Source organism: Falco biarmicus, chromosome 10 (genome assembly GCF_023638135.1).
Source record: "Falco biarmicus isolate bFalBia1 chromosome 10, bFalBia1.pri, whole genome shotgun sequence".
NCBI lineage: Eukaryota > Metazoa > Chordata > Aves > Falconiformes > Falconidae > Falco > Falco biarmicus.
In genome coordinates, this window is record NC_079297.1 from 13,055,917 (window position 1) to 13,075,844 (window position 19,928).

A 19,928-nucleotide genomic window follows, 5' to 3' on the forward strand; every position below is an offset into this window, starting at 1 on the left:
TCGAGGGATCTCAAAGCACTTTCTGTTTTGCCGCACAATATAACAGAAAGGTGCCTTTATCACAGACTGCAAGTCAAGGCAAAGCACAGCTAAGTAATACACCCATGGTAACAGTATTTCAGCAGCGGAGACAGCAATAGGGCATGTGCAAGCTGAAAAGGATCGAAAGAAATGCTGCCAGAAAAAAGCACGCTGGGGTCAGACCCAACCGTTTCCTCTGCAGCCTTTACTAGGACAATTTATCTTCTGCCACAGCAGTGGCTGCATGGGATTAGTGTGTCTGAGGCCCCAGACACACGCGTGCCATCACCCTTACCGCTCACAGTTGGGTCCAGTGTAGCCAGGTTTGCAGAGGCACTGCATGTTGGAGCCCTTGTGAACACAACCGACAGCAAAACTGAAACGGTAAAAGGTAAACAGGAAGGTGTAGTTACCCCTGATGTGGTCCCAGGGGAGCTGATCACTCAGTGTGGGCTGCTGGGACCTTGGATAAGAGGCCATGGACATGGTTTGGGGCCACAGACAAGGCTGGCGTTGGGACACCTGCCAGTGCCCCGATGTGGCACAGCATGGTTCCCAGTGGTTAAACAGGCCATCCCATCTGAGGGTGCTTACTTGTTGGAGGCAACTGACAGAGGGCATGGACATCCAACACACTGCAGGGGTTCTTCAGCAGAGTGGCTGCCCATGTAGCCATCCTTGCATCGCTCACAGTGGTCTCCTTCTGTGTTGTGCTGGCAGTTCTGCAGGGGAAAAGGCAGGCTGTGGGCTCAGCACTGACAGCAAGAAATGGTGGGTTGCACAAAGAATTCCCCACCACCTATCTGGACGCATCGACCCTTCCTCTTTCCCAGAACTGTCTCGCACCCTAAGCCAACCCTGAGCAGGACCACCTCTGAAACAGCACATGCAGCTAATGCTCCAATTCAGGCACAGTCCTTCCAGCTCATGTAGTATGTGAAGAGCTTCTTAATCACGTGCTACAGACCTTATAACTCCAAAATATCATGCTGCTTTGCGATTTACTTACAAGGCATATCCCAGAGCCTGGCAGGCACTGATCTGAGTGGCCATTGCAATGACATGGGATGCATTTTCCCAGAAAGAGCCCCTTGGTGTCCCTGTAGTAACCGGGAGCACATTCCTGAGGAAGGAGAAAAAGATGAAGATCTGAAAAATAGCCCGATACATTCAGACAAAGCACAGAAACTAATTTAATTCCCATGACAGAATTCCCACAGGGTTGAACTGACGAAGAAGAGATTAAAAGCAACAATGAAGACTTTTCAGTGCAGCTTTCCTGCTCCTCATCACTAGGAGATAATTGGCCAGGCAGAGGGATGTATTTCAAGGTACTGCATGCACGTAATTTTGGTCTGCAACACCTGAACAATTTCCCCATCATGTCTCTTCCAAGACAGCAGATAGAGCCAGTGCACCTCTCCCAGGTGCATTGTGTTGTGGTGGAAGGGGAGCTGGAAGTAGGCTGTCACGGTGCAGCCTGGGAGATGTTCCTCCTGCACAATCCTGAGCTCTAATTTCAACTGAAGCCCGCAGGGGTCAGCTTGGAAACTGGCACTCTGGCACCACTGCTTTGCACAAACATCCAAACCCCGTGGCTGCCACCCACACCAAGCACAAGATGTTGCCAAGACCCAAAACATGACTGTTTGATGCCCCTCTGCCTGGAGCAGCATGTCTGCTTTCACCCTTACCTGGCAGGAGTCCCCCTGGTAGTTAGCAGGGCAAAAGCACAGCTCCACATTGCTGGCACGGATGCCCGTAGCCGTATCTGTTGTCATCTCCAGAACCACGCGGCGCAGGGACACTGATGAAGACAGCTGGGAGAAGAGTGCCCGGATCTGCAGTTGTTCCAGGTTTGCCAGCACCATCATGAGCTCTTCTCTAGACACAGGGTTGTGCGTCTCTGTGTGCCTGAAGTTACCCTAGTGGGAGAAAACCTGACATTACTGGCAGGAAGCACAGGCACCTGAACATCCAGCCCAGCCTTCACAACCCTGCTGCTGGGATGCTTCCCCTTTGCACAAGTGAAACAGTCCTGGCTCTTCACAGCCAGTTCTGCTGCAATAAACAGCACCTAAAATACTGAGCTCAAAGCAATTATCCCTTCTGCCTACATGCTAGTCTTGTCCTTTTAGTAGCATCTGAGCACTTCACTTGGTACACACTTGTGTGTGCAAACTCACCTCCACCAGCTGCAGCTGGCCTTCATGTACCTCCCCTGGGGATGGGTAGGTGCCTTCCAGAAACATGATGCTCATCTGATTTCCCTGGGAAAAGCAAGGAAGGTGTCGGTCACTGCCTCATCCTGCTCATGTGTTAGCAGGGGGCACCAGGGGATTCCTTAGGCTGCACCTTCAGGATCACATCTGGGCGGGACTCCATGGGAATGAACACGTCACCCCTCCGCGGGTCGGAGTGCAGCTCATATCGCAGGTGCCCACCATAGGAGGAAACCTAAGGAAGAGGCAAATTACATATGTCGCTGCAAGTCCACACCACTGAGATAAGGCCAGAGCTGAGCATGTTCAACTGCAGTGCGAGCAATGCCTGCACATCGTGCTTGCATGTCAGGCATGCTGCTGGCACACATTTTGGTGGGTCAGGGATGTGCATGACTGCTTGTCCAGCTGCTACCGGGCTCTTACCTGGTCTCCAAGGTAGGAGCTGGGTGCAACCCAGTAGAGCTCCTGGTAGGCATCTGGGAGGTTCTTGAGATCAGCATGGAGGAGCTGATCCTGCAGGCTCAGAGTCGTCGGCACTTCCTGGCGGTCGGTGCTCAACAAAAGCCACCCATTCATGTCAACAAACTGTGGGAGAAGAGCAACCGTAGAGCTTCCAGTGAAGCTACAGAAGAGCAAGTCCCAGAGCAGCAGAAAGGATGGTAACAGGCTCACGACCTCACACACATCCTGATGAAGCCACTGGAAAACTGAGCACCACCCCTGCCTCCCACCTGGCACAGTCCCCCCATGCCAAGACTTTCCACCCCAGAGATCAGGAAAAGGGGCTAGAAGTGGAAGACGGGCACAAGGAGACAAAGATAACCCTCCTCACAGTGTATCTTCCAGAGGGGTAGGATTAATGCCGGATGGAGACCCAAGGGCAGCAGGGAGCCAGGTGGATGGGAACACAAATGAACTGCAGGCTCTGGTGGCCCCTGGCCCCTCTCACCTCAGCTCGGTGCTTCTCAGCACTGCGGCAGCGATCGGTCGCACCAAAGCAGAAACACTTGGTGCAGCCCTTGGGGTTGCTGGCATCCAAAGAAAATGTCCCCAGGCGGCACTGGTCACACCTCGGGCCCTCCACATTTTCCTGGAAGACAAGCAAAGCTCAACGGCGTCAGCAGCTTCCCATGAGGCCTTAGTGGAGGACAGAGACAGCTGTCCGACTGATCAAAGCACAATGATGTGATGCTGAAAGATGATTAAGCAGTCCTTGAACAGGTTTGCATGCACAGCACCCATCAAACATTAAATTCACCTGGAGAAAGCACTTGTGAGCCCTGCAAAGGGGATGGAGCAGGCAGCTCAGCAGAAGTTTGTGTTACCGTGCTCTCGTGCAGGAGCAGAAGTAGTCAACAAGGCTGGCAGCTTTACCTGCAATGGGCTCTGACACGGGGCTGGACTCAGACTGCCCATCTCCCCGGTGACAGCCCAAAGAGTAAGCCTTCGTGTCCAGGAAAGATGGGGAGAAGGAGTCTTTCAGGGTGCTCTGAACCCACCACCACATGGGGCAGGCTGGCTGCTGCTCAGGCACACAGGCACTCTCCTTCTCCAGCCCTGCTCCCTCCCAGCACACCAGACACCCACAGCCAGAGCAGGAGAGTTGAGCCAAGGAGAAACACACCACGTGAAGGCATCAAAGGACTGACCTTGCAGTGACACTGTCCTGTGACCGGGTCACACACACTTGCTTCGGTGCCAGCCTGGTGACAGTCACACCGCCGGCAGTTAGGGTAGTGGTAGTAGCCAGGGGCACAGAGGTCACACTGTCGCCCGATGATATTGGGCTTGCACCTGTGGGACACAAGAGCTGCAGCTTTAGAAACCTCAGAGCTGCTGGGCTTTCAGAGCTTCACCCACGCTGGCACTGACACAATGACAATGAGGATTTCCCCATCCTGCATGTTTCCTCCCTGCAGCCTGCTGACATGTCCCCTCACTCCAGCAGGGACCAGGGATGCTGCTAGGTGTGCCCAGTGCCAGGACAGGGCTCCCTCACCTGCACTGCCCGCTGTCCACATCGCAACCTGGCTCCGTCAGCTCCTGCACGCCGGGCCGAGAGCAATTGCAGTCCTCGCAGCCGATGAGGGGGTGGCAGCCGAAGGTCTGGGGCTCGCAGACAACACACTCTGGCTTCAGGGTGTGCGGAGGGCAGATGCACTGCCCTGTCACTTCGTCGCAGAGACGTGTCCCACAGTCACAGGCTGGAAGGGGCAGAAAAGGGACTGTGTTTTGGGGAGCAAGACCCAGGCAGCCCAAGGAGAGCACAAGGCAACAGATGCAGAGCTCAACTGCTCTGCAGGCAGCCGGGCTGTTTTCATGTAAGCAGAGCCATTACAGGGCTGGAAAATGCAACCATTTCCCAAGCCAGCCTCAGCCCTGTAGGAGGCAAACCAGCAAGTGCTGGGAATGCAGAGCGGGAGATGGGACAACTCACGCCTACAGTTGGGGAAGCCCCAGTAGCCAGTGGCACAGCGGGAGCACTCTCGCCCGATGACGTTGGACTTGCAGGGACACTGCCCGCCGAAGGGCTCACACTGGCTGCTCCTTGCGCCTGCCTCATGGCATCGGCACGGCTGCGCCCCGTTGTTGTAGAAGAGGGAGAGGGAGATGGCAGAGTCACGGCAGAACCTTGATGATGTGCTGGGGCTGCAGGGGAAGGCAGGAGGAGTCACTGTGCTGTAAACCCCTCCAGCCTCCCCCCCCCCCCCCCCCCAAAATCCAGCAGGATATCCTGCAGCAATGGGTACTGAGTTAGTGGGAGGGATTACCCCAAGACGCTGAGATCCCCCCAAATACTCACAGGCTTGGTCATTAGATAAGGAAAGCCTTAATCAGATCCCTCCCCTGCCATACATGAAGGGAATGGGGTTTTTGCTCCCTGAGGAGTGTGCAGCCCATGGACAGCAAAGCAGCCACCCAAAGCCAAGTGTCTCACTTGATGTAGAAGCTGTTGATGCCACAGCTGCTGATGAAATCATAGGATTTGTCCAGGGGTTCCTCCTGCAGGTACTGAGAGCTATAGCTGTCCTCAGGCACCACAAGGATGTAATCCTGCAAAGCAAGGACAAGATGGGTGAGCCAAGCTCTTTAGCTGAGCCAGATGCAGTTCAAACTAGCTCTCTCAGAAGTCCAAATGCACCCTTCACTTCTCATCAGCTCATCACTTGCTGGGACAGAACATGACACACGAAGTACCCAAGTACTGGACAGACCAGGGGTCACCTCTCTATTGGGAGCAGCCCACACTCACTGGAGTTAAAAAAGGCAGAATACCCCGAAAGGGCAGCATTGGCTGTGTTTCAGCAGAGAGGCAGGCAGCCACTGTCATCTTAAACTTCTAGACATGAAGGCACCTGGGTTCCAGTTCTGTCTTTCAGCCATTTATCCAAATTTTGGTCAATGTGCTAGTCCGGTTGCCTGAGGATAACAAGTGCTTCCTGCTCCCATGATAAGACCTGCCTGGACAAACAATGCAATGCAGGTGCAAAATATTGCTGGGGCAGGAATAAGGTTTATTCTGGATTATCACAAGCTATGTATGCAAAGCAACAGCTTCAATTTCTGCCTTGTTTTGGTATCAAAATGACACACTGAAGGATAACTGTCATATACAGATGCTGTCTATGAATTCTGCCCTCAGTTCTATACCACTGAGCTTAGAGATTGCAACTTTCTCGGGTAGTTCAGAAACTCAAAATTGGGAAACTTTCCTGCAATCACACAGTGACAAAAATCCAAGGACAAGCTCCACCCCTGCTGGAGCCTGGTCTAGCATGCCCTGGGAGCTTCCCGGAGAGAGGCTCACCAGCCACAGCTGCTTGCCCTCTGGCACTCGAACAACCACAGTCAGATCATTATCAGTAATATCCAGGATAATCTGGTCTTCAGAAAGTACCAGGCTCCGGCATCCATAGCCATGTGGGCAGAAATTAGCATTGGTCTGACCTGAAAAGACAACAAATGTATTGGTCCCACATTTGCCTTGCAGTCCCCATTACACCCTCCCAATTTGGAAGAGAGGAGTCGGTCTCGCTTCATCGTTGCGATCCTTGCAGAACCTGCGGTTATCCTCCGGTATGAAACACTTCCCAGGGCTTCTGCCAGCCAATAACTTCCCCCAGATCCCCACTCTTCTCACCTTGCCAGATGCGCCCACCGTTGATTAACACTTCCACAGGGAAGGTGGGGTGGTTGGGCTGGTAGTAGTGTAGGATGAAAGCATAGCGTCCCAGTGTCTGGATCCGGCTGTTAAACACAACAGCAGCCTGGCCCAAAACAGAAGAACAAAGAGACAAAACCCGACATCTGACGCCTGTACTCACAGCTGGGATATTTTTTTCTTATTGCACAAATTTTTACTCTTACTGCATGACTGTCGCGTCTTGAGACTTTTGGCAAATCAACCCCCAGTGCCTCAACACTCCCCCCTCTAACTTTGCAGGTGCCACCTGCAAAGCTTTTCTGGAGAACCAAGCAGGGTTAGATGGAGCTAAGACAGGAGAGTCCTCAGGAACAAGTTTAAAGTCCAGATTAAATTCTGAAAATGCCAATTGCTAAATTGCTAATTGCTGAAACTACTCAATAGAGAAGGAAAACTTCTCCCTGCCCCAGGTGTCCAGTGTCACAGCACCAGCAAACTGTCCCAACCCACACCCATGCCGCTACCTGTGGTGGTTGCAGGAGGATGAGCTCTGCAGTGGGGTCCATCGCCGTGGGAGGCCGAGGCGCAGGCTCTACTGGGACCCCAGCTGAGGCCACATGAACAGCCTGAGCCAGGGGGACATCAGGGGCAATGGGCAGAGCCTGAGCCCCCTCCAAAATGATTGACTGAGAAAGCTTCAGGAACCTTGAGGGAACACAGGAGCTGCTGCAAAACAGGGACAAAACAGGATGTAAGACCTCCAAGGACAGAGAGATACTATGGAGTCCTGGCAGGAGAAGCACACCCTGCAACACCTAGCAGATTACAAAGTGTGCCTGTCAAGGGAGAGCTTTCTACCGGGACCCCTGTGGCTCTCAGATCTGGGCTCAGGAGGAACAGGAACATTGTGCAGGCTAATTCCTGTGCAAATATTTATCCAAAGCAGCATCAAAAATTGGGATACAGCAAACGTCTCTCACTGTGTGTGAGCAAGCACAGGAAAGCCTTTTATTCAGGATGACACTTGGACTGCCACAGGAGGCAGTGGGGTGTTCAGATAAAGGACCAGCAGCCTGACTTCCAGTCCTTACTCCATTGCTGCCTGCACGGTGGACACAGGCAAGGCACTTCACCTCAGCCAGAGATTTCTTTCTACTGTGTCAAGAACTCAAAAGGCTCCAAACCTGTGGGAAGGGGGGGAAGCAACTGCTTTTGGAAACAGCGACATCCATGCTAAAACCCTGAGGGACCCAAGATATTTACCTGTTGGATGAGAACATGCCATGGACGCTGATGCAATGCACCCTTGGCTCTATGAACTCCATGGTGAACTGTGCAGCGGGTATGAGGTACACTTTGTGCTGCCGTATGTGAAAGAGAGACGCTTGGTTACATGACAACCTCTGCCACTGGGAGCCTGCAGCTGTTTCTGTGCCTACCAGCAATCAGGCTGACCACACAAAATACCTCCTTATCAGACACTTCAGCTAATGCATGGCAGGTCAACGCCTCTCTTTACTGCCCCTTCTTCCTTGGCACAAGCCCTAAGGCATTTAGGAGCTCCACATAGTTATGGGATTCTTCTGTCTTTGGCTAAGCAACTGTGAATGCCTTCAAGGTAAAACAGGAAGAGGCACTGCCACAATGCTGCAGAGCTCCCTCTGCAAAGAGCAACTTCTCACTGTGTCCCAAATCCCAGTCCCATGTTCTACTTCAAAACACACCACTGAACACATTCTCCACCCTGGACTGCTCATGACATCGACTAAGTTCTAACATCTAGTCCAAAGAAATTAGAAAACCCCTCTGCAGTCTAGGCACCACTCCAGCCTCTCCTCCTTGCAACCAGCCAGCAGAGCTGCCCTTGTGGGGAGCCTTACCAGGAAGAAGTCAGCCAGATCAGAGGTGAAGCGAATGGTGGCCTCTGAGGTAAGTTCAAAAATTGCCATACGGCTCTGGGAATCCACAGCAATCCCTCGACAAAGGAAACTGTAAGAGAAACACAGATTTTGAAGCCAGCCTTGAGTAAGGTCATGACCCATTTCTTGTCTTGCCGGCTATATGTCCTGAAGGTATTTACACAAAGTCCCTGCAAATCTTTTCACGTCTTTTCTGGCAAGTCAGAAGAGTTAAGTTTCCCAAGGACACCCCAGACATTTGTTTCCTATTGCAAAGGTTGCAGTCTGAAGTCGGACACTTCTACAGCACAGGACAGGGTCTGACTTGCACCAACAGCTCCAATAAACCTGCCTGTAGGCCATTCCCTCCATCAAGGCCCCTACCAAGGTAGCTAGCAGCAAATGGAAGCAACAGATTATCTCCTGGCAGAGGCATTGGAGCACTATGCTGGCACAGGTACGTATTTCCCAGGGATGGCCAGTCACTAAAATCCATGTCCAGCTAGGAGGAGTTTGGATATACACAGCCTAGATGTACAACACTAGGGCATTGCTTTGTTCATGTGATAAAGCAGAAGAAGCTCAAGTAGGGGCAGCCTGTCTTTGCCATGTCAGAGGACGACCGAACCCTTTCTCCATCTCACCATACCTGTAGACACAGGGGTAGAAGATGAACGTGCCCTGCTGCATGGCTAAGTGTGGTGAGGTCACAGCAATGCCCACCATCTGCAAAGCATTGGTGTTGGCGTACTCCACCACCAGCACGTATTTCCCAGGCTGAGCAATAGGCAGGGACAGCTGGACTTCCACCTGGAGGACAGAGAGGTGACTGAGTGAGGGTCTCCTGTCCCACTCCATGAAGTGAGCAAGTGCAGGATGCCCGCGTTACAAACCAGCCTCGTCTGCAGCTGAGGGGACAATGGGACAACTCTTACCACATCCTTGCAAACCCTTTGCATGTGCCTTGAACAATAGGGCATGCAAGCACACAGCTGCAAGGCTCAGGGGCAACAGTGGGGTGTTCACGGGTCAAAGCCCTCCTGGTAACCTGCCCGGGTGCATCTAAAGCACCAGATGGTGGGAGCAGAGGGATGAGTGCTGCAGTGCCCATGCGAGGGATGAAACAGAAGTGCCACTCACATCACTACCGCTGCATGTTGCCATCCGGGGATGGGAGGGGGTGAGCTGCTCTGTGGGACACAATCTGGGTAACCGGTTGTCCAGCCTGCACACCGCATCCACCCCTGACACAGCAGGGAAGCTGTCCACAGACAGGTACTTATACAAGAGGCAGCTAAAAACATTAAGAAAAGAATTGCAAAGTACAGTTGTTACATCACAATTTTAAGAGTCAAAAGCACCCAAGCAGCTTGATCCCAGCAAGATTTGCAAAAGGCTTTGGTTTAACATGAGGGCTCCACTGCCCAAAGGAGCACCTCTGGTTAGTGTGGAACAATGAGTTCAATGAGAATAATATTATAGGACCAGTGAGGGCAGTAACAACAAAAAGCTTCTCCTCTTGCAGTGTGCTTTATGCTGGGGACCACTGCTACAGTGGAGGGGACAACTGGTGCCCAGAACCCAACCAGCCTTCTTGCCGACATGGACAGAGAGGTCCTGCACAGAGCAAACAGATGCAGAGATGCTCTAAGCACTAGCAGACTCCACCCATCCATTTTAAATAGTCCAGAAAGACCTAACTCATTGTAGCCATTTTCCAGAGCTATTGATTGGCATACAGTTCCCACCTGGCACTGGGAACCCGGCCTAGCAGAGGAGAGCGCTATGGTCTTACTGGGTGAGTTGGTCCTCCAGAGTCCTTGAGAACACACAGACTGCCTGTGCCATGGATGAGGAGATCTATGTGTTAGCTTTCCAGGTTCGGCAAGCTTTATGAATGACAGCAAAGTGCTCCACCAAACAGTTTACTGCATCCAGACCCTCACAGCGTGTGGACTGTAAATATTTTTTAACCCCAGGCCAAGCAGAGCTGAGTAGGTCCCACACAGCATGAAGACATGGAGATCCTTACTTCTGGGTGGCTTGTTCAGGGGCTGGCTGGTAGGTACATGGCTCTGTAACCTTTAGCTGCAGTATTGGTGCTTCATAGTATGAGCTGGGCAGCAAAACCAGATAGTCCTAGGAGGAGAGACAGGAGAGTTGGTTACGTTTGGGACACTTGCCCCCAAGGAGCTGCTGAAGCCCCCTGTGGTGTATGGAGCACAGGGGCTGGTCCTTACCAGCAGCACACCCTCTGCTTCAACAACCAGAGACCAGGTGTTGGGGTTGAGTACGAAGGGCTCCCCAAAGCTGTTCTGGGGGACAGTGACGAAGGCTGGCTCCGTGCTAGGAGCAAAGACAATCTGCTTGGTCTGCTCTGTACCTGGAGCGGGAGGGATGAGAGGCTGTGAAAGGACTGGGACGGAAAACCTGGGGCTGCAAATTGGAGGCTACACTCAGGGAAGCAGCTCTGCAGTGCGCTGGGAAGTCCCGGGCTTCTGCTTTCTCAGCGCTGCCATGGGAGAGGCACCGCAATCCCACAGTGTCCTGTAACAGAGACATCCACTCTGAATCTGCTCAGTAGCTTAATGGGAGAAAAAAGAAAAATCACTGCAAACCTTAATGCTAATCCACAGCTCTCACAGTGTGCTCTGCATCCCTAGCCTGCAAAGCATGGAGTATTGCATGCCAAGGAGCGTTTTGGCAGCTAGAGAAGGAAAGAATTAGTCTGTGAAGAATTTATTCTGAGACAGACAAAAAGAATTGCCCAGTTATGTTCTTCCTTAGGGATATTCTGACCCCAGCTCCACAGGTGAGATACCTGTCTTCTGGCAAATTCTCAGATCCCCAAGCTGTGCTCCTGCCTTTCTTGCCAGCCACAGATTCTGCACCCAAGATTTAGACGTTAATTTTAACTGACAGAACAGGTTTAAGGCCTGATCCTGCTGCTGTTGAACGTTTCCTTGGCTCAGCTGACACAGTTCCATAACCTTTGAATTCATTAACTTTAGATGCAAGAATGATACAGCACCTAGAAGCAGACTGTCTGCCTGTCTAGCAGTCTCAGGAGTATTTTCAAGAGGACGGGTGAGAGGGATTCACCGAGTATGGCTGCATGGCAAGCACATGAGATGAAAGAGGGAAGTGGGGAATGTAGCACACTGACTATCCTGGTGTGGTACACGGACATCAAGGCATAATGCAGAGGGCCAGAAGCTAAAGCAAGGGCTTGTACTACTGTGGGGATGGGTCAGCCCCTTCCCATGTGTGCTAGCTCTGCCACATGCCTGGCATCAGCTGAGGCCAAGCCCCTGTTTTCTCAGATGGGAAGCAGAGGTGAAGATGCAAAGAATGAAGAGATTTCCCTGAACAGGCAATGGGGTAGATCCCTTGACAAGCTGAAGCTTCTCATCCCTTTGAGACGATACACAACTCAAACTGAGATGGCTTCTGGATGTGGGGCAGGAGAAACCGGTCTGAAAATCATATACTCGGAAAACGCTTCCCTTTTTGCAATCCACATCCTCCAACTTATTTCCTTTCCAGGCTGCTTTCTTTTACCATGTGAAGCCCATTCCAGCCAGGCAGAGGGTGGCTCAGCATTTTTGGAGCCAATCTGGCCTATCAAGGAAGTTGCCCTCCCATTGTTGGTGCATCAGTCTGGCAGCTTGCCTTCAGCACTAGAAAAATCAAATGCTGCTTCTGAGCAAGGAGGAAAGCACATTCTAAGGGAAATAAGCTCTGCTGCTGGATAGGACAGATGAAATACTTCCTGACCTTTGGTGGGAACCTAAAGCATAAGGATGACTCATGCTTCTCTTGTGTTCCTGCTGCATAGTATGACTGGCCATAAAAATAACAAGCTCTTTTTCTCCTCTAAAAAGAGTAGGATAATAATATCTTGGCAATTCAAACCTTGCATACTACATTCAAAGGCAAAACACCTTCTATGTCAATTGAAGACAGAGGAGAGAACTCCACATACTAATAAATTAGCTGGTGCCCACAGCCTTGTGCTGTGCACATATGGTCTGGAGGAAGAGCTTCAGCAGGATGATGTGGCTATAGCATCAGAAGGAGCAAAATCAATCAGCCAACCACTGACTAGGGCACTTGCATGGCCTCAGGTCTGTCCCCATGCAGATTTGCTCATGTTGATTCCCAGAATATTTGTTGTTCAGTTCTCTAGGCTTGTTCAGCCATCTTCTGGTGGCTCTTCCTCTTCTCCAGTAGCTCATGGCTTGATGAGAAGACATTGCACCAGAGTGCAACGCCTGTGTAACACATGCAATTCCACACCACTTCCAAACCCCACAGCACGTGTGATGCCAGCAGCCTGGTTTGGGAGAAGGTGGGAGAAGTGCAAGGCAAGGGCAGGACTGCCGCATAAGGGCACCTGCGAAATAAAAACACCTCCAGCTGCCAAAGTTTGCATCCAGTTCCCAGCACTTGGCCCATTCTGGTTTTGTGGAAACTCAGCTCATTTCTGCCTGGGGCACTGTGGTGATCTTGTTCCAAGCTGGGAAAGTTCTTTCAAATGGTACAACAGCCTTATCTCACATCAGCCTGGCTGATAACACTCCAGCGCACAGCCCCAGGACTGAGGCCCAGCTTGCTGCTGCTTTGTTAAACAAAGCAGGCTACAACCTCAAATCAGCCTTTCAGTTGGAAGGGCAGGACTAATGGGTAAAGCCATATGAAAAGTGTCTTCTGGAAAGGATGATGCAGAAGGTTGCCTGGGATGGGGAGGAAGTGGCGATGGTGCAGGGAAGCAGAGCGGTCTGTGATCCTTACCTCTCCTTCGTGGCTGATAAGCTGTAATTTTGCCATACACAGTGGCCCCTCCTGAATTAATATACCTCAGGATGACATGGAACAGATAGAGCTCTGCCTCCTTCACGTCTACAGTGACTCTGATTTTATTCTGTAAAAAGCAAAAAAGCACACGGGGCACACATCACTGGGGGCCACCTCCTGACCACCCACCCGCTCTGCGGAAGAGCCTTACCCGCCTGCCTGCCTACCTGCCTGCCTGCCTCTCTTCCCCCTCCCTCGCCATCCCATGGCACAGCTCTGGCTGGCCACCTGAGACGGGCACACTTGGGATGGGCACACCTGGGACGGGCACACCTGGGGCAGGAGAAGGGGCAGAGGAGCAGTGTTGCAGCATGGGATGCTCTGAGTTAGTCTAGAAGTGAAAAATGCACTTACAGTTGCCACAAACATTAAACTTTCCTTCCTCAACGACCGAGACCCTCCCTTCCACACTGGCGGGCCCCCGGCTGACGTAGCGGAAGACGAGGCGGAAGAGGTCGGGGGAGGTCACATTGAGAGTCACCACTACCTTGGGCTGGTGGGAGAGAGAAAGGGGAGAGAAGCAGAGCACACCTTCAATTACCTCCACCGCCGACAGCTACCAGCCCAAGCGCAGCTGCTCGGCTCACTGCTCCCAAAGCAACATGCCACAGCGCAAGGAGGAGACAAGCACACTGGCCCTACTGCACAGTCACGGCATGGGCGCCTCGCGATGCTGTCCCTTTTGTGACCAGCCACCAAGGGAACAATCTGCCTGCGGGAAGGGGGTGGAAAGGCTCTGACCACATCTGGAAGATGCTGTGGCACAGCAGGGTGGAAAGGCTATCCTGAGGCACACACCAGGCCAGAGGAAAGGTTTTAAGAAGTTCTTGCTTTTGTTATCAGCATGTTGCTTTTGGGCTTAGTGTGCCATCACCAGCCAGCGGGTACCAAATGCTGAAGCGCCTGCCCTTGTGTTTACAGGGCTCTGCTCAGATGCCTACAGAGGAGGCTGCAAATTGAGCTGGTGCCTCACCCTTGGGAAACTGCAACCCTAAGGACTAGTGGTGCTAATGGAGTGTGCCACTGATGGGTGCATCAGCCCTCTGCCTGCCTGGACACTAGCAAGACCCCAGTTAAGGAGTTGCTTAAGTCTGACCCATTTCAAACAGATCTAAGCGTCTCCTTAAATACGCTCCTGCCTACAGGGCAAAGCTGGGGTCTGCTGGGGGAGACTCCTAATGAGGGTGTCCTGTTCTTCAAAGCTCTGGTTAGAAAGAGTAGAAGGATCTTGCAGAGAGCAAACTACAGGCGAGACCTGCCAGCAGAAAGCCATGTGCTAGCCCCTATTCAAGGCCTATTTCTATCTCAAACACCAACACTAGATGCAAAACAAAAGCCATGAGCTTGAGCATGAGCTCCATCCCTAAGCTTTAAGGCTGGGGTTTTCTCAAGGGAGCCCGCAGGACCTCATTGCTTAGTTCCTACCTACAGATTCAACGGGAAATGGCTAAGGCATTTGGCCCCTCTGTTATTTTACCTAAGCATGAAAAAGTGAAGAAAACTGCAAGTACATGCACCACAGTAAGAAGCATCTTACATAGAACAAGACTGTCAGGGAATCACTGCCCTGCACCCCATCCCCAAACACAAACACAGGTGACACTTCCACAAGGGCCATGCAGAAGAAGAATCCACCAAAGAGAAAAAAGGGTCAACAGATGAAACAGCTTCACTTCTAGGGCTTAGATGACCCCCAAATAGCATAAACCATCATTACAGCAAACCAGCTAACGGCAAGAGCAGAGGCAGAACGGTAACAAGAGGTCCAAGCTGAACACGGCAGCTAAGGAGGAGCCAGTTTATTTCTGGAAAAGGGAGGGAAGGTTACACAGAGAGTTGCAGGAAAGAGCAGAATCAGATGAAAGAGCCATAAGGAAACCCAGAGACAGTGTTTATAGACATCCCTGTAAGTAATCACCAAGCTACCACCTTTGTCTAAATGGATCAGGATGTCAGGAAATTCCCAGTTTAGGACCTTTCCCCTCATCAATCTCTGCCGTCCCCAGCGCTACAGGAAATATCTGTGCAAACAGGCTATATATATACTGTGCTGTTTATGTTGGCCATCATGTGACTTCAGGGGTTTGAGAAGCACTTGGGGTGAAAGATGCGTGCCAAAAGCACGTTGGTCCTCCACCAGCAGCATCCTCCCCAGGGGGAGCTGCGCTGGGATGGAGACACCAGGCATACCTGGATGGAGGACATCTGTGCATATCCTCGCCAGCTGAAGCCCTCAAACTCCAGGGGGTTGTAGCCAAAGCGCACAGCCCGGCCAGCCGGCGTGGTGCCTTCCTCCAGCTCAAATTTCAAGTGGTGAAGGTCAGGGAAATAATGGTCCCGCGCAGGTCTGTGGAAGAGAAGGAGCACCATTACCTGCTGGGCTATCTGGAGAGGGAGGCAAGAGGACACCCCTGCCAGGCACGTGGCTGATGTGGCAGCAGCCCAGACGATAAGGCGCCCATCTGTGGTGGCAGAGGACACCATCTCCAAGGGAGTGAATGGGAGGCAGTGCACTCCAAGGTGCATCTCCTGCTAGCAGCTTACTGGGTGCAGGTGGGGCCACGTGTGCTCTGCCGGCAGCGACAGGCTCCGCTCCGCTCCTCACAGGATGGACCCAAGGACCCACCGACGTCGCATCGGCAGCCTGTGGGCAGGAAGCGCTTGTTTACATTCCCACCACACTAACAAACTCCTGGTCACTAATCAAAGGCACACCCCAGCAGGCAGGGAGGCTGGGGCCACTATTTTTATTCCATTGTATCCGTTTTCATATTGGCCCCAGCCCCACTTGGATCAGCTCCTCTTCCAGCTCAGCGCTGAGCTATTTCCAGACGGCTGACGGCTGCGGGAGAAACAAGGTCTGCAAGCCCTCATGGCTGGGCGCCGCAGCCCTGCTGCCAGCAGCAGCCTTGCTCCCTCTTCCCAGCCCTGCCAGGACCGCATGGGCTGGCTGAAAGTGGCTCGACCTTCTCTTTTACCTCTTCCCATGGGCATGATGGAGAGCAGCAAACCCCACAAGTCCATGCCCACCTGTTCCCAACAGGAGGAAGGGGGTAGAGCTGCAAGGACATAGCCAGCAGCTAAAAGCATGCCAGTTTCTGGCACTCAAGGGGGCACCTTTCCTGGCCTTTCATTCCCCAGTCTGATGGACCTCTGTCCAATGGTGGCAAAAGCAGGAACTTGGGTCTCCAGATCCACAGCAACACCCGGCCCCTGCTCTGGGTCATGGTATGATCAAAAGCAAGAGGCGGGAGATCTCTCAACCCTTCCCTCCAAGGCCAACAGTCACTTGGTATAGGCACAGCTGCCTGCTCCAGGGTCAGCTCTTGTGGCCCCCCCATTCACCCAACACATCATGAAGGGGGGCTCACCTTGGCAGCCAAAGTAATTTGCATTCTCCATATTGAAGTAGCCATCTTTGCACGTCAAGCAGAACTGGCCACAGATGTTCGGCTTGCAGAAACACTGCCCGTCACCCTAGGAGAGAAGCAAGCTTGGAAGTTTGTTCCCTCCTGCTGCTCGTCGTGGCTAGTCCATTTCTCATTTATTTGCATCCTACTCTGAGACATTGGAGAAGCATTTTGAGTTTCTTGCTCTACACGGCTTCCTGTGCGTGGGTGGGCCAGATAAGTTAAATTACCCAACAATGGAGGCAAACAAAAATCCACACATTCTGGGCCAGACCCAGAAATACTTAGGTGCCTAATTTATGACAGGTCTTAATCCTACGTTCTCATGCAAGCCCAGATTGTGGTGCAACCTTCGAGAGCTCAGTGTCAGGACGGGCCTCTCCAGCAGCTGCTTGGAGAGATGGAGCTGAAACATTCCCAGCATAGCACGTGGTCAGAGGTGCCTGCAAGCAGAGAGGAGCAAACCCACCTGCTGGCACTCTGCGATTCTGCTCATGGTGCCCTTGGTATCACACTTGCAGCCTGGAGAGAGGGAAATGAACAAGAAATCTGGAAGATCAGTCAGCCCCTGAGAAGAAGCCCTATGGGGGACAGAACCCACCACACCAGAGGACACTGGCTGGGATAAGAGGAGCTGGGAACTGGTCACATAAAAGGTAGTGCTGCACAAGGACACACGTTTCATTTCAGACAGTTACTGTAGAGGACCCAACTACCTTTTCTGCACATTTGGCCATGAAAAATTAAAATGTGCAAAGTTTGCAAGGAGGACTAAAAACCCTGTGTTTCATCCCAGCAAAAAGCTCCAGGCTCCAGCATTTCCCCGCTCCAAGTGAAGGTTACCCAGACCACTCGGGTTTTGACATGCCACTAGAGGATGAAAACGGAAGGAAAGCCATCACTCCACCAGTAGCGGTTGTCCCCACTGGCTTGGGTTTGGGTCCTGCAGCATTACAGCAGGAAGGGGACTTCTGGGGGCTGTGCAAATGCCATTTACTTACTCAGGCAGCCATAGGGGTTCTCTGGAGTCAGGTTCCAGTATAAGGGTTTGCATCTGTCACAAGCTGGGCCTTCAACGTATGCCCGACATGCACAGGAGCCCTGGGGAAAGGGAAGGGGAGAAAAGAGCAGGTGAGAATTTGCAGCACAGTAGCTGAACATGGTGTCTGCTACTCTGGCATAGGTAATGACTGCGTTCAGGCTGAGCTTAAGGAAGGACTTGGCCCAATGTGAGAAAAAGGGGATCATGCAAAATCACACAAAAATCCCGCAGGGGCCGGTGGGTTCAGTCGATACTCACCGGGGCCAGCGAGGGATCTGCTGTCACCAACCCTGCTGGGTTACAGGAGCCCACTAGAAAAGAGAGGCACAAGGATGGATTTATAAAGAGATAGCTCACATCCTGGCTCTTCCTAAAGGGGGTTATTTCTTCCCTTGCAAAGCTCCTGGGGGATGAAAAGCCCATTTAACGGCAGCACACCACTGTGTCCCCAAGGCACCAGAGTCCCCTCCAACAGAGAGAAGGGGGCTACCTTCACAGTGAGGAAATCCATAGGCGCCTGGCACGCAGCTATCGCAGCGCAGTCCTGTCACTTTGGGCCGGCAGCTGCACTGCCCTGTTTCCTGGTCGCAGGTGCTGTGCAGAGAGCCCTCCCGGGAGCACTGGCAAGCTGCAAAAGAGGGGAGAGCAACTGCTGGAGCTGCAGGGCACAGGGACTCCTGCATTCAAGGCTTCCCACCAGCAACCTCTTTTGTCTGTCTGACCTTCACCACCATCAAAGCAGCCAGAAACATGGGTTATAAATAACATACACACTTCTTCTTTGCTTTTGGTTAAAAACACGCCATCTTTTCAGAATAACAATAGAAGCTGCAATGTTTATCACACTTATTCGTGTACATTTATGTGTATTCCCGGAGGCAGGGAGAAGCTTTGGTTAAGTAAAAGGAGAATGTGTGATCTCATCCCCAAAAGGTCAGCAGCCAGTGACAGATCAGACCTTACAAAAGCCCATTTCCACCCAAACACCCAAGAGCATTTGGCCATCAGGGTCTGCCCTGTGGATGTTGTATGTGGGCAGCAAGCCTGCAGCGCCGGGTCAGCAACACAGCCTTGGCACTTCTGGCAGCCAAGGGCAAGGCAATGGTTCTGCGGCTTCCTGCGTGACCCGCCTCCTGCAAACGCACATGGAGATTCTGCTGCCCTACCACATGAAGGTCAGCAAGCTGTCAGGGAGTTGCCCATGTCCTCCTTGCCCAGCCAGCACTCCTCAAAACCTTGCCAAAGGGGACTTTTCAGGCTGACACCTCCAGACTGGCTAACAGCAAAACACTGTTCATAAAACAACAGATTCAAAAAATCAAATCAGGTTGTCCTTTCCTTGCTGTGACTCCTCTACAGCTCTGCAATTTGGACACTGCTTTATTAGACACATAAAAAAAGCGACTACCGAACCCCTGCGAGACCATTTCATCTATGCCTCCAGCCTCTTCAAAGGCATATTGCCGGCATCAGCATTTGCGAGCAGCACTCTGCCAGCTGGCCACGGCTCAGGCGTCTACATTTAGTATGGTGCAAGGGGGTGATGATGCTCTTTTGTTGCTTCAGGGAAATTGTATCACAGATTATTTTTTAATGAGCAGTAAATTCTTTCTGGGAGACTTAAGAGTACATCTGGCTTCCAGTCGGACTGCCAACAAGGAGGGAGATGGGGACACGCTGGCCAGGACTGCAGAGGACTATTCAGAGTATCTGGGGCCACAGGCACCTGCTGTAGGCACTGCTCAGCCCTGGCACCAGCAGCTCTGCTCCAGAAGCAATGCAGCACACAGGGAAGTGACAGAATTACAGAGTAATTTAAGTGGGAAAAGACCTTTAAGATCACCGAGCCCAACCGTTAACCCAGCACCGCCAAACCCACCACTAACCCACGTCCCTGAGCGCCACATCTATGTGTCCTTTAACCCCCCCAGGGCTGGTGACTCCACCACGTCCCTGGGCAGCCTGTCCCAGTGCTGGGCCACCCTCTGGGGAAGGAATTTTCCCTAATATCCAACCTAAACCGTTCCCGGCCCTGGACACGCTCCAGCCCCTCAGGGTCTGTCCTGCAGGAGGGGCCCGAGCTGGGCACAGGGTTCGAGTGGCCTCAGCAGGGCCGAGCCCAGGGGGACGGTCGCCGCCCTGGCCCTGCTGGCCACACCGTCTGGGACACGAGCCGGGCTGCTGCTGGCCGCCTTGGCCACCTGGGCACACTGGGGGCTCCTGCCCAGCCAGCCGGCGACCAGCCCCCCCCGGCCCTGTCCCGCCGGGCAGTTCCCCCCGCTGTGCCCCCGGCCTGGGCGCTGCGGGGCTGCGGTGCCCACGGGTAGGGCC

At 52.6% G+C, this 19,928-nt stretch overlaps 1 protein-coding gene across 2 annotated transcripts in view; it reads right to left on the bottom strand.

Annotated features, from left to right (window-relative positions):
- The window catches only part of LAMA5 (laminin subunit alpha 5), a 93,562-nt gene that overhangs the window by 16,769 nt on the left and 56,865 nt on the right, over positions 1 to 19,928 (bottom strand). The window contains exons 16-44 of one of the 2 annotated variants that reach the window (XM_056353727.1): positions 18,088 to 18,225; positions 17,856 to 17,908; positions 17,557 to 17,656; positions 17,025 to 17,077; positions 16,517 to 16,622; positions 15,690 to 15,789; positions 15,336 to 15,492; positions 13,083 to 13,212; positions 10,529 to 10,671; positions 10,321 to 10,427; positions 9,429 to 9,582; positions 8,938 to 9,098; positions 8,271 to 8,379; positions 7,654 to 7,751; positions 6,915 to 7,116; positions 6,388 to 6,514; positions 6,055 to 6,194; positions 5,185 to 5,300; positions 4,684 to 4,895; positions 4,246 to 4,450; positions 3,896 to 4,040; positions 3,196 to 3,336; positions 2,670 to 2,831; positions 2,377 to 2,478; positions 2,208 to 2,291; positions 1,716 to 1,946; positions 1,031 to 1,144; positions 616 to 743; positions 317 to 397 (exon numbers count right to left, since the gene is read on the bottom strand). In XM_056353727.1, coding sequence (XP_056209702.1) covers positions 317 to 397; positions 616 to 743; positions 1,031 to 1,144; positions 1,716 to 1,946; positions 2,208 to 2,291; positions 2,377 to 2,478; positions 2,670 to 2,831; positions 3,196 to 3,336; positions 3,896 to 4,040; positions 4,246 to 4,450; positions 4,684 to 4,895; positions 5,185 to 5,300; positions 6,055 to 6,194; positions 6,388 to 6,514; positions 6,915 to 7,116; positions 7,654 to 7,751; positions 8,271 to 8,379; positions 8,938 to 9,098; positions 9,429 to 9,582; positions 10,321 to 10,427; positions 10,529 to 10,671; positions 13,083 to 13,212; positions 15,336 to 15,492; positions 15,690 to 15,789; positions 16,517 to 16,622; positions 17,025 to 17,077; positions 17,557 to 17,656; positions 17,856 to 17,908; positions 18,088 to 18,225 — 3,799 coding nt within the window. Of the gene's footprint in view, positions 1 to 316; positions 398 to 615; positions 744 to 1,030; positions 1,145 to 1,715; positions 1,947 to 2,207; positions 2,292 to 2,376; positions 2,479 to 2,669; positions 2,832 to 3,195; positions 3,337 to 3,895; positions 4,041 to 4,245; positions 4,451 to 4,683; positions 4,896 to 5,184; positions 5,301 to 6,054; positions 6,195 to 6,387; positions 6,515 to 6,914; positions 7,117 to 7,653; positions 7,752 to 8,270; positions 8,380 to 8,937; positions 9,099 to 9,428; positions 9,583 to 10,320; positions 10,428 to 10,528; positions 10,672 to 13,082; positions 13,213 to 13,499; positions 13,639 to 15,335; positions 15,493 to 15,689; positions 15,790 to 16,516; positions 16,623 to 17,024; positions 17,078 to 17,556; positions 17,657 to 17,855; positions 17,909 to 18,087; positions 18,226 to 19,928 lie in introns of both variants that reach the window. The other variant, XM_056353726.1, reaches the window with a different exon arrangement.